Below are 26,910 nucleotides of genomic sequence, written 5' to 3' on the forward strand. Positions count from 1 at the left end.
ACACCGACAGTGACAATATCAATATGGAGTTTTCTCAAAAAAATAAAAAAAAATCAATATGGAGCTTTTTTAAGAGGATCAATGTGGAGCTATATATTCTAATTTATATATACTTTTTTTAACAAAGAAACTTTTTAAAAAAGAAAAAACATGAACCAAAATAGATTTTTGAGATTAATTTCAATACCATCATAACTCACATTTATGATTGATTACCAATATAAAAAGTTTATATACTATTATGCATGTGGATTAAAGATCGTTTGTTATATGGATTATAAAAAAAAAAAAAAAAAAATTCAATAATTTATAGATTAAATTTTAGAAAAAATTAAACTAACTTTGCGTTTACTCTTTTTTTATTAACAAAAGGAGTGTACTCAAAATAAACTAAAAATCTCTAGGAAATGAAATACACGTTTAGTCTCCTAAGGATGAGAAGGGAAAAAAATATGGAATAACTCAAAAATCTTTAAAATAATAGATTGAATAAGGCCAAACTTTCAAAAGCATACGGCACTTTATTTTTTTGGGTAATTTCGGGTTTAAAGGTTAATTTTCATAAAAATATGTTTATTGGAGTGAATGCCAATGATTTTTGTTGCACGAGGCTGCCTCGGTTATGAACTGTCGAGTTAGGCGGCTGCCCTTGTATTTGGATCTCCCTACAGGGAGATGCATGACGATTGAACTTTTAGGAATTGTTGCTTAACTGAATTAGGGTCATAATGTCAAGGTGGAAAAGTAATAATTTATCTTTGGATGGGCGGTTGGTTCTGGTTCTCCTTAAGTCTCTCATGTCTTATCCACCAGTCTACATTTTTTCCTTCTTCAAGGCTCCCTCAAGTATCATTTTCTCTAATGAATTTTTATTTTAATAAAAATTTGGGAGGGGGTAGGGGTGAGGATCGTAGGAAAGTTTCTTTGGTTGTCTTTTTGTTTGGGAAAGAAGTATGGAAGTTTAAGGTAAGACGAATGAGGGAATACAATATTATTTTTCTAAAAAAAATGGTGTTGGTAGATGTTGATGGATAGAATGGGTTTGTTGTTTTGAGTGTTGTCATCTCGTTACAGACTAGAAGGGGAACGAGTGAAGAACAATAATAAGGACGTGTCTATAATGCACTTAGTTTGATTTTTTGAAAAAAAAATCATAACAAGATTTTTAGTAATAATAAAAAAAAACTTTAATTATCACCTCTTGGACAAAATTAAGGTGTGTTTTTATTGTTGGCTAAAGATAAAATATGCTCATATTACTTTTGATAATAGTTGATGTCCTAACCCTTTTGTTTGTTTAGACATGTGGTAATTTCTGCTTTTTTATTTTGCTTCGGTTGTTACTTTTAAAAGACATTGATGTTCTACTCTAGTATATTTTATACAAGATAGAATGTTTTTTTTGTTGATATATTCTATTTTAACTTGTTAGAAAAAATCAATCAATTCAAATGAGATGTCATGTCAATGTTTTGGCGCTCTAGCTTAGTTAATTTTGCTCTCAACTCCGTCGAAGAGGGACCTCCTTGTATTTAAGTGTCTACTATTATGAGTTTCCAATAAAAATAAAAAAAGAAGATGAATATCATTTTTTTAATATCATATATATATATATATATATATGAACTCATTTCAGCATTGTACATTCCCCACGTCTCACTCTGTTGGGACACTTGAATAAATCCTATCTACAGTAATCAACCACACCCCTTAACATAATTCATCTCATGCCTAAAAATCAAGACTAAACATCTAACTTGTACACATCTAACTAATTCAATCTGTTGCTTCACATATTGATAATACAAAACAAACTTCTTTATTGATTCAGCAAAATTAATCAAAACCACCAATTATTATCCTATCAAAAAAAAAAATCCAAGAGTAAATAGCTTTGAAATTAACACTTCTATAATTTATTTCTCACATGCTATGTAACTTATTGAAGCATTTGAAGAAAGAAATGCAATAAACAACCGACATGCTGTATATCATGCAGATGACTTTTTTACGTCCATCCTTAAAGTCTTTTGTTGTCATATACACTATCACTTTCCTTTATACACAAGCAAAGCTTCTTTTGTAGGGCAGAGGGGCTGCAATGATGAACTCACTCATTCTAGACAATATAATGGAAAAAGAACTATTCAGCATGTTGAGTGTTAGGAACATTGTCTACTACACGGATAGGGACAATTGGTATCGAGTCCCACCATTCCTTCAACCTTCTATTCCCAGTTCCTGATGACTTGCCTGTCTTCAATGTCATGGTGAAACTTTGCACAATCAGACCCATCAGGAAGAATTTGAATGGAATTACTGCCAATAAGAATGCTAATCCACCCATTGCCACCATCACTGCATTTGCATGCTGCCATAAAAACAAACAGGGTAAGACTGCGTACTATACACAAAAAATGGTGGGACCCCTTCCCGGACCCTGCGTATGCGGGATCTTCAGTGCCGGGTTGCCCCCTTAGTGCTGAGAATAGCATGTTACTATTAATTCTATCTTAAAACAATAGTTTTGTAATCATCATTTACAAGGAAAAGAAAATTTTAACAAGAAATTATACCTTGTCAGCCTTGGAAATAAGTATAGACCATATCTTTAACATTGCTATGTTTGCTATCTGCATCATCTCATGTACAGTGTACAATCCATGTTGGGCTGAGACAATGCTATCCATTGTAGATTTATCAGAAGCCATATTAGATCTATTGATTACTATCTCATTGCATTTCTCATTAAGCCTTTTCTCTCTTGCCTTAAGCATCTTTATTATCACCCAAACCAAGAAAGCTGCAGCTGTCTTTCCAACCCATTCCCTGCATGTCTACCTCATGTTAATTATGTACGTACATGCATGTCTAACAAAACTCACTCATTGACGGTGTAATACGCAATTTGATAGATACATATAAGCAAAATAAAAAATTATATAGAGAGTAAGAGAATAAGAACTTACATATAGGTGATTATTAGGGATGCAGCAAGAACAGCAATAGTAACCATTGGTTTTTCCCATTTGAAGATTTCTTGTAACCAAGGGACCACATTTTTGAGTGGCGTTAGTAGTTCCTGTACAATAAAATCAGCAACCAATGGTCAAGTCGCAATTCCAAACACGGCATGGTATCTTATTCGCAAAAGAACAGCGAATTATAATACATCCTAATCTAGACACTTTTTTAGGCAAACCATAACATTAAACACTAATTTGTCGGTGTTCGAAAGAAAAAAAATTCTGTGACCACAATTGCGGTCGCAACGTCAGGGTTCTATATGTTTCCAACTGCTCTGTAATCGCTAATATTTAACAACAATTTTCGGCAATATCATAAATCGTGGTGACTGAAAACCTTGGTGTTGACTTAAATTGAGGATATTATCAAATTAAGGGTATGTATGAGCTTTTTCGAGTTAAAGCTTTACCGTTAAAACCAGAACACTGTCGGTGACTCCTTCCTCCTTTAATTCTTCGGTGGTAGCTTTAGCAACGAGAAATTTCTTTTCTTCCTCTCTAGATTGTTTAATAGCAGACTCCAACGAGGGACTATCATCTTTAACATCGACACTTTTGTCTACTTGACTAACCTCTTCTACCATCGAATTGGAAACTACTGGTCCGGCAAGGTTCATACTCTTGAGGATAGAACTTGCACTACATGGCTGTCCACAATCAACCTTTCTGAGGCTATCTGGAAGCTCTTCAAGCACATAATCACCCTTTGGTATTTCATTATATAAGGAAAATATTAAGAATTTTGTTGGGACAGGAGGAGATATTCTTAGCATTTCTCTTGCTGCATGTAGCCTTATGATTCCCAACATTGTCCTAGCATGCATCTCCCATGTCTGTATTGGGCAGTTTATGTTGTACTTTGATAGAAATTGATGGAGAAACATTATTTCCCTTATCAATGCAAGCCAATGGTCACGTCTTGTTGAACTTGTAAGCTCTGGGAACTCCAGCACAAAGCCCTCTGATCTGGAAAATCCCGAAGACAAATTTATTCATTCTCGTGACAAAATTGACTATTAGATATATTTTGAGAAATAATGTTGTACAAGTTTGTTTTTAAGCTTTGGTTAAATTCCTGAATTTTAAAAGCCAAACAACAATATGTAATATATTTTGTGTATATTTTATCCTTAACCTGATGATAATTTAGTAGGCATGTTTAACATATATAACTCTAGAAAAGATATAGATATATAGAAACTTCTATGCTATAGTGTAGTGTACTTACAGATCAGTTGACTCAATGACTATGGCCTTGTCAAAAAGCTGGGCTCCCCATGGACCTGTTGCAGTTGGTTTAACAGTCTGCTCAACATCCTTAGAGAGGTCTATTTTGACAGCATCATCATACTTTATTACTCCCGAAGCCTCAAAGTAAAGAGAATAATTCGTCAGTGTGAGCCTACCTGTCAATTGAAAAAGCAACATTCACATTTCTATATGAATAAATTAACCCGGTAGATTGTAATGTAATGAGGAAATTAATGATCAGATAAACCAAACCGCAGACCAGGCCAACTTGTCGTTCCAATGTGGCGAACTACTCTTTGAGAGCTGGCTGTTCCTTCTACATGTAATATATATTCGTCTTCTTCCAGTTCCACACCAGATGGTGTTGCCTGTTTCTGCAAATGCCTTATGCACCTATAGAATCATTACAAAATCGTTATAACGGCATGTATCATGTAGTTACACAATCATTTTGCCTCAAATTGATTCTTATGCCGCTACAAAATTATTTTGCCTCTATAGTTGATTCTAACTCGAATCTATTGATTTTGCAAATGTCTCATCCCGCTACAAAATCATTTTGCCTCTTGATGCTAGAATTATGAATGAATATCAAAGAAATATAAAAACTTATTATCAACGATTGAACATTACAAAATTATTATGGAGGCATGTATCATGCAGTTAGCCTAGCTAGGTAGGGAAGGGAGTAAAGCCATATATATCTTCCTGCAGGAAGATTGGCCTCAACCCGAAGTTATATATCAATACATATCAATGTATTAACTTTTTGAACTCCAGAAAATTATCTTTAATCAGATCAAAGCATTACTTGTCCATTTCTTTCAGGAACATGTCGTATGCTGGAAAATGTAGTCGGAGGCCTGTTGGTGCTGTTAAAGATTCAAAAGTGAACCTTCCATTCGCTACATCTGCTACTAATGGAACTAATGATCCCAACCATACAAATGCATCCTCTCCAACAGTTGGCTCATTAGTAACCTGGTGAGATAATTTATGCAATATGATTAGAAAGCAAGTTGTACAAAGTAAGAGTAAGTAACCAGTTACACTTTGGACCTAAAATCATAAATATTCAATGTACTTGTATCAATCTGGCTTGGTTTCAAATTTTTAAAAATGAAGAAGAAAATGTTCTTACAAGGAGGGGCATGATGTCTGAATAAAAAAGAGGGATATCATCCTGTTCTTGAGTGGTTTTTGCAGTTAACTTCTTTTCTTCTTTCTCCTTTGCTTCAGCTTCCTGCAAAAACCTAAGATGCTTCATGATATAATACCAAATAACTTGATTAATTGCAGGAGAAGAAACAAAACAAAATTTTAGGTGCGAAATCTTATTTAGATATGAAAAGTCATAGTGCTGATTGCTGAAGTTGATATCATATGCACTTTAGGCCCTAGCAGGGTCAATTTCAATTTCTAGATTTAATCTCATTCTTAAACAAGACCATGGAGTCGATGACTAGAAGATAATCAGGACCCTGTTAGATAAGCTCATAATTAAACTTATATATTTTCGGAATGGTGTAAAAAACATTCAATTTTAATTAGACATATTACTTTTTCAAAAACTCCATAACCATAATTTAGGATATATAAAGACACAAATTTCTAAAATTGAGACATAAATAGGCGTATATAACCAAAATCATAGTGATGGATCTCTCCATATATTTTGAGAAATGTGAGAATCCTTTCCTCAAATAAATTACCATATAAATCTGATTAACATCAGATAAATGTTTCCTTTGAGGTACATTGTAAGACAATCTCCAATGCAAGTTGTAATGTGGGTTCTTGTTGTAAGAAGAGTTCTTACACATTACACCATTAGATGCTGCAAACAACCAATGGTGTGCAAGCATAAGAACCATTCTTCTATAAGAACCTGGTTTTTTTTTTTTGTAACACTAAGGTTAAACATGTGTTAGGTTTTGTGGCCACAAAAAATAATTTTGTAAAATTGATTGTTGAAAGCGAGTTGAAGGTAAATTGACAGAGTTTGGATTCATTCATGTAAAAGTGGGTTGAAGAATTAAAAATCAATTGTCTCTTCAAAAGCTACAAATTCTAGCTTTAAGTTATAATCACTTCTACTCGAGAACAAAATCAATTTGCCTCCTCCAAAAGTGAAATCAAACATACACTAATTAAGTAGGACACACCAAAGGTAAGTTAATAACTCAAATTTGGTAACTTAGCATCGTTCTAAAATCACATGAGGCATTGTAGGGTAAGGTCAACCAAAATAGAGTTAAGAATTGAATTTTTTAGGGATTTGGATCCTCTACCACACCACGACATACAAATCGTTATATGATCTAAATAGAGAATGTGTATTTTTACCATGTGCTCGTCATCATCATAGTAGGTAGGTCTCTCCCAAGCAAGCATAATATCATAGGATAACCTACTAAATGAACCATTATTGATCTCTTCCTCTATGTTACGGCACATTTGAGTTAGAGCCTTCCCACTACCAAATTCAACTAAATTTTTGCAATAGTTTCCTGCATCTGGAGTCCATCCTTGTTCAAAATCTTCCACCAATTTCTCTACCGAGATTTCCAGTTTCCTAATAATTTAGTAACCAAAATATTAATTAATATTTGCATATATAGTTAACATGCATAGTAATAAGAAAAATATACAATCTATAAAGCATAGACTCAAACACGGACACCAGACACTACGTCAATAATAATTGGAGATGAAGTTGTATAACAAACACTTTTTGAAATTATAATGTGGGAGATGAAATGAATAGGAGAGTATTAATATTACGTACTGTGCACATCTAGCAACAACATCCTCAGCAATGGAGGATAGATACTTGAGCTTCATCGCCATAACCGTTTGTTTGCAGTTAATTTCTTATTTCCTCTCTTGATCTCTTTGATGCTAAGTAATATATATGAGACACCGAAAGGGTGATACGTGGGAGGGATTAGTAGGTGCCACGTGTTAATAGCCATGCAATGCAAGCATGCAACACGTACATGGTTATTTGCCTCCTGCTTAACTTTTTTTTTTTCTTTTCGGTAAAAGGAATAGAACAATAATATTTCCTGTTTATTAATTCATCACATATATATCTAATATCTCTCTCTATTCTTTTATAGCGGTCGCTAGATGATTTATATTATAAAGTATCAAATTTGAATTCTATTTCTGTTAATTAACTGTTTTTACTCTGAATTCTAGATTAGCTTTTGTCACCGATGAATCCAACATTTTGTGGTTAGATTTAATTTATATTTAAGTACAACTATTTGATTGTATAGAATGTTAGATTTATTGAAAAATTACATTAAAATTGATGTATCCCTTATTGTAGGTATTTAGATATGGATATCTTTCAATCTTTTGGATCAGTACATATTTTTCCTTTATTGGAAAATGTATTGATGATAGACTTATCATCGTTTTTCTTTCGAGAGGATATAGGTATTATTGCTATTCTCTTCTATTAATATACTAAAATTAATATAATGTGGTACAAATGGTTTGAGAAACTATGGTATATATCTTATATGTACATGATTTATTTTATTTGGTCCTTTAGTCAACCCAATGATATCCCACCCTTAGATTGATCTTAATTTTAGACATGTACATATTATCTAGCTTACTCTAATTTAAGATTGGACTCAAATTTAAATTTAAATTTTAATATAAAGCTTTTGGGCCCAATATTTGTTAAAAAATAAGAAACTTTACGCCAGACAAAGAGGCTCCTCTTTTTCCAACCAAATTTCTAAAAACCATACATATTTTCAGATGTGTACAATTTACAACTATATTTAAAAAAAAAAAATATTAATATAGTTTTTGAAAAACATAAGATGGTATTTTTAGCTGTGTACATCTAAAATCTCATTGTAGTGAAGAAAGTTCATTTGCTAAAGACCACACATTATCACTCAAACCAGTTCTAAGATTCATCCCGTTTCTGGTCTATTTTTGATCCACAAAGCACCGAGTTTGTTCGAATCTAGAAACAAGTTAGGGTCAAAGAATTGAGTGGCCAAAATTTAGTGAGACTTTTGTAAACAAAATAATCAATGTGAAATTTATGTTGGTTATGTAGAAATATTGTAGTAAACATACTGTTGTATAAGTCATGTTTTGAGTTTTGAATGCATGGCAAAATACTAAACTATTGCAACATTTCACTTTCAATTTTTAGTCATAATTGAATATTATATTATAATTTTGTTTCAATTTTTTTTTTTGTTTACCAATCTGGTCTCATCACAAAATAGACTTGTTTTAATTTGACACATAAAGTAGCAAATTTGTTTGAATCTAGAGACGAGTTAAAGACTAAAAAATAACCGATAAATAAATAGGATTGAGTTTGGGACAAGTAGAAGGGGTTCAACTCTCATTACAAGGTGAAGTAGATTTTGAAACCCGACTAAAAGAGATAACAATATTTAATGTTTGACACCTTTAAATATGAATGACACAAGTGGAGAAAATCAATGAAAAAAAGAAGAAAAAGTGTTCAATCACCTCTGTCTACTATCATTTACACATCGAATCAGATTAACAACATTCAAGACATTTGTAGTTGCTGGGTTGAGATCGAACCGTTCAAATTTCAATCTAAATTTTAGTTTTTAACTTTTAATTCAACAATGATAATGGCTCAAAGTGTCAAATTTTGAATGAAGGGGATCAAAACCCGTCAAACATCTTTTATTTAAATAAAGGGTTAAATATGTTTTTGGTCCTTATAAATATGTCAACTATTCATTTTAGTTCCTCTAAAATTTTCCTTCAACTTTTAGTCCCTATAAAATTTTCAATCACTACTTTTGGTCCCTATTTTTAATTTAATTTTTGTATTTTTTAATGAAATTGTGCAGAAATGTGTCAAATATTTTAAAAACAATTCCTAAAAAAAATTAGATTTTTTTAACGAAACACAAATTAAATATGAATTTTTAACCATAAACAATATAAAAATTCATATTAAATTCATGTTTTGTTAAAAAATTCTTAATTTTTTTTGGAGTAATTCTTATAATATTTTGAATTTTTCTGGAAAATTTTATTAAATAATATAAATTCTACATATGAGTTTACTTTAAAAGAGGGACCAAAAGTGAAGATTGAAAACTTTATAGGGACTAAAAGTTGAAGGAAAATTTTAGAGGGACTAAAATGAAAAGTTGACATATTTATAGGGACCAAAAACATATTTAACCTTTAAATAAATGATTTTCAGACATACTAATATTTTCTTTCGTGATTTCATCGTTTTAGTGCGACATTGTTTTGTCTGTCGTCGTTGTGCAACATTTTTTTTCTTTTCTATCGGTGTTTGTTACATTACATTCAATCTTTTGTGATTTCGTTTTCTCAGTGCGATATTGTTTTGTTTGTCGTCGTACAATGTTTTTTCACTTTCTATCTTGTTAATGTGTTTGTTAGACCAAGTGCAATGGCTTGTTGAAAGTGTCATTCAACATGTTGAATCATTGGAGTTGGGGGTGTTGAAAATGAAGAAAAACTGAATTGGAGGAAAGAGATGATGAACCAGTTCAACATGTTGAAAGCATGGCCCGCACAGACACGTGGCGCGACGTGATTGCTTCAAACGGGTGAGTGAAATGCACGCGCCGACAGGGCATGTGTGAGACTGGAGGCGCGGAGAGAGAAAGAGAAATTGGTGGATAATGTGACACTTGACATGTTTTGATTGGCTGCTTGGATTTTTATTTTCTTAATAATTTGGACTCAATTATTTCATTGCAAATAATTTTATTTTATTTTTATCAAAATTCGTGATTTTTTTCTCTATAAATAGAGACTTGGATCATTTGATTTGGACACAGAAAAAAATCAAGTTTTTCACTTTCTAATCTTATTATTAACTTTCCATTAACTTTTCTTTTGAAGTTTTAGTCTTTATTTAGTGAAATGGATCCCAATAACAATCAATTCAACACCCAAAATTCTTCTGATCATCCATTTATGTAATTATAAAAACAAAAATATAAAATTAAATAAGAATAAGAAATAAAAAGTGGTGGGGGTAGAGTGTTAAATGAAAAAATTATTGGAGAGGTAAAAATTGAATGAGTGTTGAATTAAGAGAGAGAAAATGACGTAGAGTGTTGGGAATTGAAAAAAATGGGTGTTGAGGGTTGTTGAAACTTTTGAACCATTGTAAATGGTCTTAGATTTAACTTGTATCAAATTCGATGTAGTAAAAATTCAATCAATGACTTATGTGTCTCAACATTATATATCCAAATACATAAATATTTAAGTTTATCCAAATTCATTATCTTTTTCTAATAAATTTGTATTGTATTCGAATCCCGCTATCTCCATTTTGTGAGGAGTTTATGATGACTTTGCTATTTCGTCTATTTACCCAAAAAAATTGTATTGTATTTCAACTTAAATAAAAGAATATCATCTTTAAAAAAAATCAAATATCGTTAACTTTCAATTAAAAATTTATATTATAAACTTATTAACATGTGCAAATTTGCACGAAAAATTATGTGATTATTTTTACCAAAGAAAAACCCTTTAATTAATTAAAAATAAGACCTACTCGAATGAATGACTCATTTGACATGTAATACTACCCATTAAGACGCGGGTCGGGTTTTTATTTAAAAAAAATTCCCATTTTATTTTTATTTTTATCAGTACTACCACTACTGGAGATCGATCGATTGAGGGAGGGAGTTAGGGTTTTGGGAGTCTCCCATTTCTGTTTCATCTTCAATCTGACGAAATCTCCGTAAGTTCTATATCTCTATCTGTTCAGAATCAGATTAATTTGCATCCTTTTTTCGTTCACTCACTAACATACCTAATTGAGTGTTGTAGCTTCAACTTATTCGTTAATGCGTTCTTATAAACTAGATTATTTCAACTTAATCTAGGGATTTTAGTAAAAAATCTAATGATATACGATTCACTTAATTTCACTCACGGAAAAACTCCTAGAACTGTGTTTGCTGGTATATGCTTGTAGTTTTGTTCATTAAAAGCTTTTGTTCGTTTATTGCTAGAATATAGTTTTGTTTATAGTCTCTAGCTAGTTGCTGCCAGCACCGAGTTCAGTAATTTTGTTGGCTAAATTGCTAGTTGAACTTGTATTTGATATGAACCCCACTGATGTTTATATCTCGATTTATGTTCTCAATTTAATCATTACCTGTACTTCTAAATTGAAAACTTTCTTACTTGCATGGTAGTCAAAATCTATTGTTAGCACTTTAAATCTTACGATTTTACGATGTTGCTCTCTATCACTGTGTTCCGTGCCGATTGGAATCCTAAATTGCTAGCAAACGGTGGATTCTACGTGTTCTGCTATTTCTGGGTTTTCCTGCTAGCACTTAAAGTTTTGTTGTTTTTATAAAATTCTGGGTGGTTTTCTCATGTATTCTCTGGTTTTAGTTGTTATTAGGTGTGATTTTTTTTTTTTTTTTTTTTTTTCTTCCGATTTGCTTTGATTTAAGCTGTTATATAAATTTCTAAATTTGGTAGGTTCTTACGATCCATGTTACGATGCTATGATTTACGATCTTGTGACCCTTCCCTGATCGTACCTAGGATCCCGATTTCTGACTACGTTGCTTACTTGAGCTTTATGTTTGTGTGTGTATGTGTAGAGATAGAGAGGGAGAGAGGGGGAGAGAGAGGGTTAGGATCTGTTGATATTTACATATGTAAAATTAAGTAACGTGATGGAGTATCAAATAGTTTGAGTTGTATGAAATTTGTAGCCCAGATCTTTGAAATTTTGTTAAATTTGCTTTGTATAGAAAATTGTTGAAGGTGTGACTATGCTATCTTTGACACCCGGTGTCGACTGATCCTAGCTACACACACACACACACACACGTTAAGCAGAGGAGATTCTAGTTTTGGTAAAATGAAAAAACATACATAGGATCAAGTATAAGATAGGTTCCACCTTCCATGCTTTGAGTGGCTAGTATGGTTGAGAAATCAAAAGATGAAGAGTGCTACAGAGCTAGACCTTTATATTTGTTGCTTCCTTTCTGCATTATATAAGTTGGTGTGTCCCACAATGGTTATGGGTTGAATATTCATGCTACAGTTAGCAGATAGTTCCTTCACTTTATGATATTTAATGTTTTTTGCTTTAGTTGATTTTGATCTATAATTTTATTTATTTTCATTTGTTTCTGTTTTGGAGAATTTCTTTTTGTGGGGTTGGGTGCTTTATCAGTCCCCAAATTCATAATTTGTCCTTCTCATTTTTTTCCTGTTTTATTTTCTAATCTCATTATTGATGAATATGTAGATGAAGACTTTTGGCATTAAGTTAAATGTTCTAGACTGAATATGCATCTACCTATGTTTTTTAGTGTCTGTAGCCTTTGGGAGATCTTACTGCTGATAATTCTTTTGATTCTATTTCAGTGTTGACACCCAAGCCTGTACAAATTGAAGTTTGTTTAATTCAATTTTAAGCAAAGGTCGTCATGCAAGGTTTTCCTGGTGAAAATGAACATGCTCTGTCAGTTGTTGGTTCAAAGCCAATGGAATGGTCTACTGTGCCATACAATGCTCCTCGTGCTCCTGGGCCAAATGGAAAGCAGCGGACCTCAAGTTTGGAATCTCCAATCATGTTGCTGACCGGGCACCAGAGTGCTGTATACACCATGAAGTTCAATCCAACAGGATCAGTTGTTGCATCTGGATCGCATGACAAAGAAATTTTCCTTTGGAATGTGCATGGGGATTGCAAGAATTTTATGGTTCTAAAAGGTCACAAGAATGCTGTTTTAGATCTTCACTGGACTTCAGATGGGACACAGATTATCTCTGCCAGCCCGGATAAAACACTCAGGTTATGGGATACAGAAACAGGAAAACAAATCAAAAAGATGGTAGAGCATCTTTCGTATGTCAACAGTTGCTGTCCAACCCGGAGGGGGCCACCTCTTGTTGTCAGTGGCTCTGATGATGGAACAGCAAAATTATGGGATATGCGTCAAAGGGGCTCCATCCAAACATTTCCTGATAAATACCAGATTACTGCTGTCAGCTTCTCTGATGCCTCAGATAAGATCTACACTGGTGGTATTGATAATGATGTCAAGATATGGGATTTGCGTAAAGGTGAGGTTACCATGACACTTCAAGGTCATCAAGATATGATTACAAGTATGCAATTGAGTCCTGATGGTTCCTACCTTCTTACCAACGGCATGGATTGCAAGCTTTGCATTTGGGATATGCGCCCATATGCTCCACAAAATCGATGTGTGAAGATTTTGGAAGGGCATCAACACAACTTTGAGAAGAATTTGTTGAAATGTGGCTGGTCACCTGATGGAAGCAAGGTCACAGCTGGGAGTTCTGATCGAATGGTTTACATCTGGGATACCACTTCTCGAAGAATATTGTATAAGCTACCTGGGCACAATGGATCTGTTAATGAGTGTGTTTTCCATCCCAATGAACCTATTGTTGGATCTTGTAGCAGTGACAAGCAGATTTATCTTGGGGAGATATGAAGCACGGCATTTAGAAACTAGCAAAATGTAATAGCATGTTGGTACTTTTCACAATCATTAGGGAGTGTAGACCTAAGAAAACTTCTGTTCATGAATGCATTCATAACATCAACTATATCCCTTGCTCATTCTAGGCCAAGCTCTTCCCTTCTTAAAATACTTTAAATTGGAGAATGTGGATTCCTACACTGTAATATTCTGGCGGAAACGTTTGTCACCTACTTTTGTTGCTAATTAATGTTTTTCGGAATTTACATTGTCCACTGCTTCAGACTAAGCTTGACGTGCCTTTTGGATTTGATCTTGTAATTCTAGTTGATAAATACTCCTCTTTGGTTGAAAATAACCTGTTACCAAAAATAAAAATGACTTATTTCGCACCACCAGTTTTATAGGTCTTTATGCATGAGGTTGGGATTTAACGTTTTTAGGGATCGGTTAATGGCCATGATAAAAAAGTCGGGGATAAAGATATTATAGTTTTATGTACGTTATATCACAAATCTTGTAGGGTATCTGCAACGATAGAACACTTGTTTTAATATTTATAAAATTGCAGTATCATATATAAAAATTAAAAGAATAAACCGTCAGAAGTGAGAGGAAGGAGGGAGGTTTGAACCATACATAGAAAGGGTAAGGCGTAACGCTGTCAAAACAAAAAAAAATGGTGAGAGAACTAAGGGCTAGAGAAAAACACATATTGAGAAATTGTTTTTTATTTTTTTGTTTAAAGAAAGTTGTTTCTTTAATATATTTATTTCAAATGGATAAAATGTTACTTCATAAATAAATAGTTAGGGTGTATAAAATTCAGTTCGGTCTATAAGTCCTAGCTCAACTGGCAAAATGCCGAAATTGTTAGGCCGGATGCTATAATCGGGGTTTGAACCCCGGTACCTCCACTTGTGTGTGTGAGTTTATAATGGCTTTGTCATTTCGTCTATCTACCAAAAAAAAAAAAAAATTTAGTTCGGTCTTGCAATCCATTTTGACTTGAAAGCAAGAAGTCCGAGTTTGACATATTATTTTAGAATGTTTTTACGCTCTACTAACACACAAATTCACACGTCTGATTCATGAAGGTAAATTTGCATCGAATAGATTAATATTGATTTTGTGCTATGATTAAAAACAAGTGTTGGACTAACTCTCATTAAAGAAAAGTTTATATATTGATGTTTTGTCTTAGGATCAACTCAATTTTATCTTATCTTTATTGAATTCAAATCTCATTAAGTTTAATTAGATCTAAGATCAATTTTATCTTAGTATTATTGGATCTTTATTGAATCCAAACCTGAATAGGTTAATCAAATCTAAGAGCAAATTAAAATCTTAAAATTCACATGTGCTGATGTTAATTAAGATGAGATTCAAATCACATTAAACCTCTTCTTACTTATCTTTTGTAATTTGTACACTCAAAGTCAAAGCACCAACTAACTTCACTTCAATTTGATGGTCAAATCCTAAAAGAATCTAAGTCGCCACGTCACATGAAAGTACATATATGCTGTCGTAATAGACCCTTTCCTCAAATGGTCGAAGAGTAGCATCATCAGTCAGTGATAGTGAGTCCATTTCATCCCCTTCACCAAATCCCCAAAAACCCTAACCCTAAACCCCTTTCAATGGAAGATTTCAACCACCACCTCTCCGCCCTCTCCGCCTCCCTCCAATCCATCCCCACCTCCGACTCCTTCCGTTTCCACTACAACCTCCCCGAATTCCGTCACCTCATCGACCAACTCACCCAAAAATCCCAATCCATGCTCAACCAAATCGGCTCTTCCGACCACATTTGGGGCCATAACTCCTCCTTCCCCGTCGACGTCGACGACGGTTACGAATGGATGGTTAATGCAAACGACGACGTTCTGGAACTCGTCGACGAAGTAGTCGACGAGTTTCATAGGGTTCTTATGGAGCAAGATATGGAAAAAGGGGAAGATGGGTTTTTTAAGATTAAGAAAGAGAGGAAAGGGTTGATTCTTTGGGGTGATGATCATGGGAATGAAACCAAGAAGAAAGTTTCGTTTCATGTTCATACTCTTAGGAAACCTCAGTATCATTATAATCTTGCTGTTGATAATTCCAATCAGCCTTTTGAACATGTTTGGTTGGAGAAGGAGAAGACTGAAGATGGTGAAAGGTTTATACATCCTTTGGTTCGTTCACTTTACTCAATTTCTTCAAAACTATTTTTGTATGCTTTGCATGTGTGATTATTTAGTATTAAAATTGAAATGTGTTATGCTCATATGTTGGTTAAGTTAAAAAGACTCAATTTTTAGAGATGTGTAGGTTTTTTATGTTCTATATGTGGCATCGTTTATTTGTTGACCTGACATCGTTTGAAGAAGTGCCTTAGGATATATTTCTTTGGAGCCCTTTTGTAGATGTAAATTGTAATATTGAATGTGTCTAGTGTTGTCCTTGTGGATTTAAAAAGCCTTAACTAAATTGTCTTTCTAATCAATAAAATACTAAGTGCTTTCAAAAGATTATTATATGTATTTTTTTGGGTGCGGTGGAGATTAAATCCTAGTACCAGAAGATTTTTTTGTGCGTGGTTGGAACTTGTTTTGCATGCAATCCTACACCTCTTATATGTGTGCTGAGAAATATCTCCAGACTTCAATATTTTAGCTAATGTATTTGGTTGCTTTGTTAGTATTCATTTGGGTTGTTTTCAACTTTTCATTCTAGAGTAAGATTCTTTTGCATGAAAAACGATTCATTGCGTGAAAGGTATTGGAGTGTTTTCTGCCATCTCCACCTCTTTCACTTTTAAATCCATCTGTGTTTTATGTTTTTGCTACTGGTTTTAGTCCAACTAAGTTCATACTCAGTTCTTGTGACACAAACTTCAAACTGTCTAACATGATGCTGATACTGATTTATGATTTATTTTAACTATTATTATTAATTCTATTGTCTCTTATTTTATTGTGCCAAAAATTGTTTTATATTTCAGGAGTATTACTCTGTTTTAGATTTTGTTGATAAAAATAGTATCGAGAGTCTTGTACCAGTAAAGCCTCCCCCGCTAGAATTCACACCTTTCAAGCTTGTGGAGGATGTCAAAGGGTTGAAGGAGTTGGCTGCTAAGCTGAGCTTGGTTGATGAATTTGCGGTATAACATGAATGCTTATCCAATAATTTTTTACGAAAAAGTTTCCCTTATGACTTCTAGTTATCCTTCATTACTTGTTAGTTGTTATGCCTCTGAATTCTTATTTCTGTGGCCTGGTTGTTCTATACATTTAGAGCTTGTTATCCCTTTAATCATAAGCAGAACAGTTTTTGTACACTACATTGTTGTCTCTGATTTGTTCAACTGCGATGGTTCATGACACAAAATAAAATTTCCCACACCCAGTTAACATATTGTTCCTAACTAGCGCAGAACCTGGTACATTTTTTTTCAGTGTTCAGACATCTATTTGGCTGTTGTTTTTGTTCATGCTGAAGAAAATAAATCCAATGAATAGAATTTCAGTTTTGTTTCCTATTGAACAGTTCTTGACAGGCGACAACAAACTCAATTTCTACTAGAAACCTCATGTTTTGGAGAGCTAATGTAAATTTGATACTAAGTTGTCCTTTTGTTCCTTGTACTGCAACCCTTAATATAATAATTTGATTAATTGTTTACATTTTGCATTTTCCCTTCATTATAATGTAGTGTTAAGAGTCCCACATTGGATGAGATAAGGCCTGATAATGTGTTTATAAGTGGGGGCAGTCCTCGCCGAACAAGCCGTTTTTCTAGTGTTGAGTTAGGCTCAACCCAAAATTCTAAAAGGGTAGCAGAGCATATCCAAGCTCCGTTGGGTCATCAGGTCACCGTTATTAGGCCATTAGGGTTACACTCCAGAAGTCCGGTCCTGGGCGTGCGGGTGTGTGTTAAGAATCCCACATCGGATGAGATAACGGCAATGTGTTTATAAGCCGGTTTTGTAGGGTTGAGTTAGGCCTAACCCAAAATTCTAAGATGTTGGAAGCTCTGTTGTCAAAGCGGAAATGCGGCGCGGCCACCCCAAAAATTGATGCGGCGCGGGGTGCGGGCGCTATTTCGGTGACGCAGACACTAATATATTTAATTTTAAAATACTATACTGTTAAAAAAATTACTAAAATACCTTAAACATCACTCAAAATTCATGAAGTATTCCTAATTTGAAATAAAAGTCACAAGTCTTAAGCAAAACATAAAACATATTTGCAAAAAATACTAATAGAATTCAAGGAAACCGACACTTTAAGCCTCTAAAGCTAAAAGTAACAAAACTGCAAAACAATAACAATTAACAAGTTCATCCTCCCAATTAACAAATTGACAAATTAACAATTAACAACTAACAAATTGAAAAATTAACAAATTCTGAAATCAAGGAGATGGGTTCTGAGATGATGAGACGAGGAGATGGATTTTTTTTGTTGGTACGATGAAGAAGTTGAGTTTGTGGCTGTGTATTTGGTTCTGGTGGAGAAGAGTAATAGTTAGGGTTTTGAAAATTACCAAAATGACCCTTAAAACGGTTTTAAATGAAGGGAAATCTAGTATTTTACACAGGGTTGCTAAAAGCGCCCGCTTTGACCCGCTTTTGCCCGCAATTGCGCCTGCTTCATCCGCTTTCTCCAAACGCTCCGCGTTGAAGCACTGTGTCGCGCTTTGTTGTTTTTGGCCGCTCCGCGCCGCATTCGGCCGCTATTGACAACAGAGGTAGGAAGCTGATTAAGGATAATTTTAAAAATAAATTTGTATCCTTATAAATGTTTGATATCCTCTACAGAAGTAGACATCGTTTTAAGTTGCACACATTAATTGTATTAAGCTATTCATTTCATTTGAAAGGTGTACATATTATATTCTGCAAATCTTAAGATTTAGCCTTTCAAGCGTATTGGCATGTTCATAAATGTTATTTAATGTTTCTTGATGTTTTTCTCATTGTAGATGATTTATTGAAATTAATATAGGGAGATGCTCATCTTATATCACATATATGATTGCTCCATTTTTCTTGTTTGAATTTGTGTTTCTCTTGCTGTGATCATAATCTCAGTTGGTTAATCTTTTTTCTCTCCCGCTGATTGTGGGTTTTTCAATATAAAAAGTTGTGATCTTGTTTTGTACTGTGGCATTTTAACTTTTTATTGTCCTCTGTATGTTGGTTGCTTTTGATGTGTCTAGTCATTATTGACATTTTCATCTTGACACCAAATATTTAGGTGGATTTGGAACATAATCAATATCGGTCTTTTCAAGGTTTGACTTGCTTGATGCAAATATCAACTCGGACTGAAGATTTTATCGTCGATACTCTGAAACTCCGTGATCATGTCGGGAAACACCTGCGGGATGTTTTCATGGACCCTACCAAGAAAAAGGTTAGATTCCTACAATTGAAGTTTCTTTTATTCATTAGACTTGTTCTTTCTGTTGACTGTATTCATGGTTAGTTAGGTCTTGCATGGTGCAGATCGAGACATTGTGTGGTTGCAACGGGACTTTGGCATTTACATCTGTAATATGTTTGACACTGGCCAGGTTGGTGTTTTGAAAACTCTGGATGGAAATATTCCCCTTATGAACATCATTAAATTCGGAGAAACAAAATTTAATAATGATTAACATTGTTGTTATTAAAGTGTCCTACTTAAAATAGTTTCTTTGAACACTGAATGCAGAGGGCTCACCAAAAAATTTGCCGAACTAATTTCTGTATTACTCTATATTTGGCCTGTAAATTATTCATCATGATTGAACTATCCCGAAATATGAATCAGTTCTTTGAAATCATATTATTGGTTTTATACCCAATATTTATCAATGGTTTTTGCAATTTGTTTTTTAAACAATTCCTAGAAAAAATAGGCTTCAGAAAATAATTCTTGAGCATTCTACTTTAATGTTGGATCACTTGGATGGTTTTGATATTCTTGGAGAATATTAGATTTGATTGTTTTGCCGCAGCTTAAATAAAATGCTGGAAACTAGCTCCATCACAAAATTTATTTCAATTTTGCTTTTGAGCCTTTTGCTTGCTTATCTGGTCTAATTGTTGTATGAATTTCTGGTAAAAAGTTTTGAAATATGTTTCCAGGATTTTGTTGCAACCCTGTGCGACCCTCTCATATTTACAAAATTGAATAAGAAATAACTTTTGTGTTTTGGCATAAAATTGTCAGTTTCGATGCATTCATAATGTGTTGATCTGACTTGCGACATTAAGCAATGGTGAAACAAGCTCTAAAGTTCCGTGATTCTATATTAGGAATTCATGCTACAATCTTCTCTTCTTTTTATCACATGCGACTAATATGTATTTTGATTGCACTGCTCAGGCTTCAAGAGTGTTAAAAATGGAGAGATATAGTTTGCAACATCTTTTGCAACACTTTTGTGGGGTTACTGCAAACAAAGAGTATGCAGTCTTTATTTATTTATTTTTATTTACCCCTGTTGTCTTTCCACTAAAGATAGAAGATCTTTCCTTACACGCGAAGGTTTACAAGTCAAATCCTTGCAGGTACCAGAATGCAGACTGGAGAGCACGCCCTCTTCCTGATGTGATGATAAAGTGCGTCTGTGTTTTGAGCTTGCCTTGCTACAATTGATCTGTTCTTGATTTTCTTTTCTGATAGTCTTCTATTCTTTCCATAGTGCTGGATTTATGTTAATAATTCTTAAAAGAGATGGAAAACCAGATAGAAAGAACCCAAAAGTTTAGAGTTGTGTCATTGAAATCCGAACAGAAAATGGGGATGAATTTACCCCAAAGGCTCTTCGCAAAGGATCTTTCCTTTTCACTTTACAGACATCAAATGTACTGAATGGATCTCTCTGATCTGATTTCCCTCGGAATGGATCTAACTGATATATATAACCGATCCCCCCTCCATCTAACCAATATACTAATAGAAATGGTGTCGTTATTCTATCTGATACGTTGGATGCTCATTTTAGTATCCAATAAGCAATCCGTGTTTTTAGGGACAAGTTCTATCAGTTACCTTGTGTCTTTTACTCAGGTGGGTGGGACTTCAGTTGACTTAGACTAAGGGAGTGTTTGGATGGAGGTTTTAGGAGGGGAAGGGAGGGGAGGGCTCACTTTTATTTTTTAAATTACGAACAATATAAAATGTTTTTTTGAAATAAATTAAGTGTTTTTGAAGTATTATATGATCATTTATCATGTTGTTAATTCAATTTTCTAAAAATCATTTTATAATGTCTGTAATTTAAAGAAGAAAAGTAATCCCTCCCCTCCCTTCCCCTCCTAAACCCTCCATCCAAACACACCCTAAGGGTTTGTTGGGAGGTTTTTTTAGGATTTTGGAGGGGGGAGGGCTTTGGAGGGTTAGGTCTATATTTTAAAGTATGTTTGATGTTTTAAAAAAAATTAAAGGAACAACATGATAAATTTGCATATAATACTTCAATCACACTTAATTAATTTTAAAACATTTTAGTGTCCGTAATTAAAGAAGAAAAGTTAGCCCTCCCCTCCATCCTAACATACCCCAAGACTTCAGCACACATGTTAAGTAGAATTTTCCTTGAGCTGCATGTAGGGGTCAATTCATTTGGGGGTTTATTTTCTGAAAAGTAATGATTATAGGTGTCATAATACGTGATTCATTTTCTACTAAGTTACTCTATTTTTCTTATAGCTACTGGGCTGCTTACTAAATACGAAGGTATCATAATCATAATGGATTTGGTATTAAAATAATGGTGTGTGAGAAAGGAATATTAGAATTATGTCACATCATTTGTATGTATTGAAACTAAGGCGTAAGTATTCATTGGTAGCTTGGTGACTTTTATGATTTTGTAGCAATTTAAGATTTGTATTAAATGAGTTTGTATTTGAAATTGTGACGACTTGGATGTCAAGTTGGGTATTTCTTAGTGTTAGTATGGTTTCACTGTTATAAGTTGCTATCTACGTAGATTCTCTGCCCATGTTTTGAAAGTGAGGTTAATAATTCGTTGACTGTGAGATTAATAATTAGGTATCTCTGACTGTTCTCCTCTATCTTTAGTTTTTCCTTGACCTTTTTCCCTATTGGTTTATTTCCCCTCCTTTTCTCCTTTATCTTCAATGTTGACTTGTATACTGTCCCAGTGATTTTAATTACTATAATCTAACAAACTGTTGTTCTGATGATAGGTATGGAAGAGAAGATACACACTATCTGCTTTATATATATGATTTGATGAGGATCAAGCTATTTGAACTGTCTAAGGAGTCTGAAAGTCCAGATGATCCTCTGTTGGAGGTAATATGAGATAGAACTAGCTAAATGAATAAGTAATGTATCATTTCCTCGGGCCATTGGATCCTCCTTGGTCCCTTGTACTGTCGGCAACCATTTTAATGATTAAGCTATGTGCAAACATGCCATGATTGATCAAAGTTCGTTTGACATTTCCTTGCGAATCAAATAGCATGACATAGCTGAGTAGTTGGCTTGGCGAATCCTTTTTTACACCTTTTTGTTTTTTAATTTCCTGTCAACCACAGGTTTACCAGCGGAGTTATAATGTCTGCATGCAGCTGTATGAGAAAGATCTTTTGACAGAAAACTCCTTCCTTAATATAAAGGGGTTGGTTGTTTCATTACTTAACATTCTATTTTAAGTAGTAACTTTTTCCAACAGCTTGTATTTTCTTGTTAGTTTTCTACCTCTTCTATGTAGAGTGTTTTTGCATGTGTTTTTATTTTTGAAGTTATGCTTTGCTATTAATACTTGCCAAGAGATGTAAGCATAAAACCAATTACCACTTTATATACAGATTGCGAGGGGCTGGTTTTAACGGTCAGCAGCTTGCTGTTGTTTCAGTAAGTTGATAATTCATATCTTTTTTGTAGCACATACTTTTGATTACTTCCATGAGGAATGAAAATGTTTCTGATTTTTTTGCATTTCTGCTGTGCATTAGTAGCCCTCAGATATATAGTTTGGTACAAGATTTTGAATTTTGTTAATCTTCACATCATTATATAGAATACCATTCCATATTGATATGGAGATACAAAATAATATATAACAATTTCCTCCATTTTGGTGTACAGGTATTGGTATTGGTACGATACCGGTACGTCCAACATTTTGAGTTATGCTGGTTCATCTCTATTTTACTTCAACCACATATTACTCCCCTGCCAAAATCTACACCATTGCTACAATTTTGTCAATGCTCATCATGTTGTTACTGTCTTTTTTACATTTGCAGCAGTATCTTCATACTGCATAATATTTTCACTACTATGCTATTAGTTCAATGACTTTATAATACTGGAATTCGAATACCATCTTTTGTAAATATGTTGGTTTCAATTATGATAAGTAGTTTTGAATGGACATCCATAAACTATTGGCATTCAAAGCAAACAACATAATGCAAGAATTAGTAACATAACTCAGTGTAGCATTCAACACTGCATGAACCAATAATAGGTCAGGACTCTGAAGTTATTAATAAAATAGCCCAACTTCAAATTGATAAGATAATTGCATGCATTACTCGATGGGTGTGGTGTATTTGATTAAGCAGCTAATGTAGGGGAAGACCATGGTTGGATCCCTACAACCGCAAAACACACTCTTAAGGAGAGGTAAAGAGACCCAAGCTAATGGAGTGCCGAAGGTTCTAATTATGGTGGTTTCCGACCAAAAAAACAAAATAGTTGCATGCATTGCTTCTGCTTTGGGTTTCTGTACGGTCCATACATATTTTATTTCATTTACTCTACTATGTATGTTACTGGCAGGGGCTTTATGAATGGCGTGATGTTCTTGCGCGGGCAGAGGATGAGAGTACTGGGTATATATTGCCAAATAAAGTTATTCTTTTAATTGGTAAATGAAATGCAGACTTCCGTTTCATATTTTATCTAGAAGGTAGCCCATTTCTATAGCACATGCCAACTTAATTTGTGTTTACTCTTTTGAAAAGCTAAGCATATGCCCGTCACTGCAAGCAATCTACGGCGATTAATAGCAGAGAGGTCAAGACTACCATATGTTGAGCGCAATCATGATATCGTTGTTAACATTGTCAGACATTCTATGGGAAAGGCTGCTGCGTTTGAAGAAGCTGCACTTCGTTTGAAAGAAGAGCATGCTGCCTTTGTAGAAGCTGCTGCACTTCGTTTGAAAGAAGAACATGCTGCGAGTGTAAGTAATATATCTAATAGTTGTCAGTTTCTAGAATTATTACTGGGCAGGATGTTTTAGTTGACATGTCTAATTGGTATTTTACAGGGATTTGAATCGTTTTGAATCGCTGTTAACTATTCTTTGTTTTTATATCCTGGGTGTTTATTGTACATCCTAACACATAGTTGCTTCAAATGTAACACAGTTAATGCTTCTCTAACTGTTTTTAGCTCAACCTGCTTTATATGTAGAATATGTAGACATGTTAAGATGCTTGTTGATAAATGGTATATAAATATAATCATGATATAGGTGTCAAATGTAGCATCTGTTGAGGATGGAACTGAAGCTCCCCAATCTCCTTCCTTGAGCTTAAAGGATGAATGTGCAGCAAATGGAAGCATTGGAATTGAAAATGCCACCTGTGTTAATATCTCTGAGAAGTCGTTGTTTTCTTCTGACCCTAATTCCTCTGCAGTGAAGGTTGCATAATTAAACCTTCCAATTGTTTCAATTGTGTTCCTTCCTACGTAGCCTCAACAAAATAAAAGAATGAAAAATAAACTTTTTCAATGTTTTGACTTTCTGACAAGGAGCATCAATCTGATTATAGCTAATTGGTCGACAGGAAAATGGAACAAATGTTCAGGCGCTAAAAATGCCTACTGTTGCTTGCGATGCAACGCTGCTGGGAAATTCAACTTCAGAAGGGAATGGTTATCCTGACAAAAAGGTGAGTTTGTCAAATATTTTTAATGATGCCTATTTGTTGAGTTCAGGATTTAAACTGATTGGTTTTGTTTTTTTGCTATCATTTTTATTCTAGCTCTCAGTAATAGCTTATTTTGGAAAAACAATTAGTTTTTCATCAAAATCTCTCTTGCAGAGCTAATAAAAAGTGTTTTTTCCCCTAAAGTAAAACAATTTAAAATTATATTGCTAAACCTTCGCACATACAAGTTTTTCTGGTTCTTTAATCCAAATTATCTATTGAGAAATGTACAATTACATTACCTTGTAAATCTTTATATTCCAACCACTATTTGTCCCCTTATATTAAACTGCTTTGCGGGGTTGGTTCTTAGGGAAAGAAAAAGATCAAGGTAGAACAGAATGTATCATCAATCAATCTTCCAAGCCATTCATTTTTGGGCAATAATGAGAAGTCAAAACTAGCTGTAAGTGTAGCTTCAGTTTCCACATCTACCCTGGATGCAAACATGACAGTAGACTTGGATTCAGACTCGGAGGATATGATGCAGAGTAACCTATGAATCTGCAACCATCTGTTAGGAAAAATGATTTTTTGTCCACTTCAGTAAAAGGAAAATGAAGTTTAGCCCATGCCTTTCAGAATCGTCATCAAGAGTTGAAAGATGCTTTCAGTCAAACAATCAGAACAACAAAACCGACAGATATATTAGGCTATCGAAGATGTTTGATTTTGAAGTGACGGTAGCTTTGGAGAAGATGTAGAAAATGCTTCTTCCCAGGGTTGTTTTCTGCAGCTACATGACTCGGTAAGAGAAGCTCAACTCTAAACGTGGGGAACATCAGTGATTTCACAATAATTGCAGCAAGCTAGATGATGACAGGCATTTGCAGCTTTTGGAAATTGAAGTGGAACCTTCTATTAGTTGACTGAAAATATGTAAGATTATATGCTATGTAGTATGTACAAATGTACAAATATATTATTAGATTATATGCTATATGTAGTACTGTCCTTGAATCCAAGTTGGGCGAAATGAGGATCCGCTGCTCCTTTAGCTCGTCAAATCTTTTGATCAAAATTTTGCTTAACCAGCAACATTTTATTTGGCCTGATGATCAGCTGAGATACAGCTTATGGCTGTGATAAAACTATAAAAGCAACTTTTAAAATGGGAAAAAAAGGTGGGTTATGTTGTAGGAAAGGTGTTTTTTAGAGGAAAAAGGGAGAATACTTATGCATGGTGTAAGCTTTTTTACACAAACGTCCTATTATAATTCGAACGTTCGTATAATTTTTATTTGTTTTACATTATTAGGGTATACTATTATAAAAGAAAGTTTGATTTGTTTATATACGGCAAAAGAAGTTTGATTTATTATATTTGTGAATGTGATATGATCTTTTCATTTGTTGATGTCTCTTAATATAACCAAATCCTCACCTCAACAACTTTTATCTTCAAATTTTCATAAAGTTGTTTATCTGTAGGTTATCGTTTTTTTTTTTAAAGAATCTGTAAGTTATTATCAAAAATCATTTTCTTGAGAAATAAGTTTTATATTAAAATGGAATAGCAAAAAAAAAAAAATCATTTTCTTGAGAAATAAGTTTTATAATAAAATGGAATAGCAATTTTGATTAGTTTTTGGAAGAAAATAATATATATTAAATATTATAGACTAACCTAACATTGGAGTTGTTAACACAACAATTTTGATTAGTTTTATCACATACTTTAGATATTTGGTATCCAGTCCAATCAATTAATTTGGAGGATAATCTCTCCATCTACTAACATATAATTAAATTGAAGACTGAACAAAATCTATTAAAGACTGACTCAACATAGGAGTTGTGTTATGATCAACTTTTGGATTTGTTCATTAATGGAGGAGAATTACTCTAAATTCTTCATTCATTCATTTGATAATGATTACAATGATCATTCCCTGATTTATAGCATTTGTATTGTAACAATTTAACCTATGATTCATCCTAATAGATCCCTCTAGATCCTTCTAGAATGCATGAATCATTACTTAATGCAACTTAGGTCTATTATATTCTTATAAGCCTAACTTTGATCATTACAATTTGTTAACACATTAAAACCGGAGACCTAGAAATGAATACAATCTGATATCTCAAGTCTAGGCCAAACCCGTCGTTAACTTCATAACTTAGATTCGAAGAAAACTTAAATAATTT

The 26,910-nt window shown here is 33.7% G+C and overlaps 3 protein-coding genes across 5 annotated transcripts; 2 read left to right on the forward strand and 1 right to left on the reverse strand.

Annotated features, from left to right (window-relative positions):
* Window positions 1–1,772: 1,772 nt before the first annotated feature.
* LOC11430151 (uncharacterized) lies at window positions 1,773–7,185 on the reverse strand. Of its 2 annotated transcripts, XM_003624636.4 has the most exons (10): window positions 7,066–7,185; window positions 6,624–6,852; window positions 5,419–5,520; window positions 5,089–5,258; window positions 4,537–4,670; window positions 4,255–4,432; window positions 3,437–3,992; window positions 2,970–3,082; window positions 2,577–2,829; window positions 1,773–2,371 (listed from the first exon to the last, which is right to left on the reverse strand). In XM_003624636.4, exons 1-10 carry the CDS (start codon window positions 7,125–7,127, stop codon window positions 2,144–2,146), a joined length of 2,025 nt encoding a protein of 674 aa, XP_003624684.4. In that variant the 5' UTR covers window positions 7,128–7,185; the 3' UTR covers window positions 1,773–2,143. The 2 variants fall into 2 exon arrangements, with proteins under 2 accessions (XP_003624684.4, XP_039684090.1); XM_039828156.1 differs by lacking the exon at window positions 7,066–7,185 and having other exon boundaries at window positions 5,419–5,530; window positions 6,624–6,771.
* A 3,751-nt stretch (window positions 7,186–10,936) lies between these two features.
* LOC11428985 (U5 small nuclear ribonucleoprotein 40 kDa protein) lies at window positions 10,937–14,068 on the forward strand. The gene is made up of 2 exons (XM_003624637.4): window positions 10,937–11,046; window positions 12,705–14,068. Exon 2 carries the CDS (start codon window positions 12,767–12,769, stop codon window positions 13,802–13,804), a length of 1,038 nt encoding a protein of 345 aa, XP_003624685.1. The 5' UTR covers window positions 10,937–11,046; window positions 12,705–12,766; the 3' UTR covers window positions 13,805–14,068.
* A 1,227-nt stretch (window positions 14,069–15,295) lies between these two features.
* Window positions 15,296–25,790, forward strand: LOC11432643 (protein RRP6-like 2). 2 transcript variants are annotated; one of them, XM_039827546.1, is made up of 15 exons: window positions 15,296–15,975; window positions 16,785–16,943; window positions 19,046–19,204; window positions 19,281–19,364; window positions 20,162–20,241; window positions 20,347–20,397; window positions 21,994–22,102; window positions 22,348–22,430; window positions 22,621–22,666; window positions 22,901–22,923; window positions 23,600–23,652; window positions 23,785–24,005; window positions 24,300–24,470; window positions 24,616–24,720; window positions 25,073–25,790. In XM_039827546.1, exons 1-15 carry the CDS (start codon window positions 15,439–15,441, stop codon window positions 25,259–25,261), a joined length of 2,070 nt encoding a protein of 689 aa, XP_039683480.1. In that variant the 5' UTR covers window positions 15,296–15,438; the 3' UTR covers window positions 25,262–25,790. The 2 variants fall into 2 exon arrangements, with proteins under 2 accessions (XP_039683480.1, XP_003624686.2); XM_003624638.4 differs by lacking the exon at window positions 22,901–22,923 and having other exon boundaries at window positions 15,305–15,975; window positions 23,600–23,687.
* The last annotated feature ends 1,120 nt before the right edge of the window (window positions 25,791–26,910 follow it).

This window comes from Medicago truncatula, chromosome 7, assembly GCF_003473485.1.
Source record: "Medicago truncatula cultivar Jemalong A17 chromosome 7, MtrunA17r5.0-ANR, whole genome shotgun sequence".
In the NCBI taxonomy this organism is placed as follows: Eukaryota; Viridiplantae; Streptophyta; class Magnoliopsida; order Fabales; family Fabaceae; genus Medicago; species Medicago truncatula.

Excerpts from the sequence above, each read along its gene's own strand:
- LOC11430151 (XM_003624636.4), bottom strand. The coding sequence starts at position 7,127 with ATGGCGATGAAGCTCAAGTATCTATCCTCCATTGCTGAGGATGTTGTT. Across the intron at positions 3,993-4,254 it reads GTCATTGAGTCAACTGATCT|ATCAGAGGGCTTTGTGCTGG; the intron begins GTAAGTACACTA and ends GGGATTTTCCAG. Across the intron at positions 2,372-2,576 it reads TTATTTCCAAGGCTGACAAG|CATGCAAATGCAGTGATGGT; the intron begins GTATAATTTCTT and ends TTTTTATGGCAG.
- LOC11428985 (XM_003624637.4), top strand. The coding sequence starts at position 12,767 with ATGCAAGGTTTTCCTGGTGAAAATGAACATGCTCTGTCAGTTGTTGGT.
- LOC11432643 (XM_003624638.4), top strand. The coding sequence starts at position 15,439 with ATGGAAGATTTCAACCACCACCTCTCCGCCCTCTCCGCCTCCCTCCAA. Across the intron at positions 20,398-21,993 it reads CTTCCTGATGTGATGATAAA|GTATGGAAGAGAAGATACAC; the intron begins GTGCGTCTGTGT and ends TTCTGATGATAG. Across the intron at positions 22,667-23,599 it reads AGCAGCTTGCTGTTGTTTCA|GGGCTTTATGAATGGCGTGA; the intron begins GTAAGTTGATAA and ends TGTTACTGGCAG.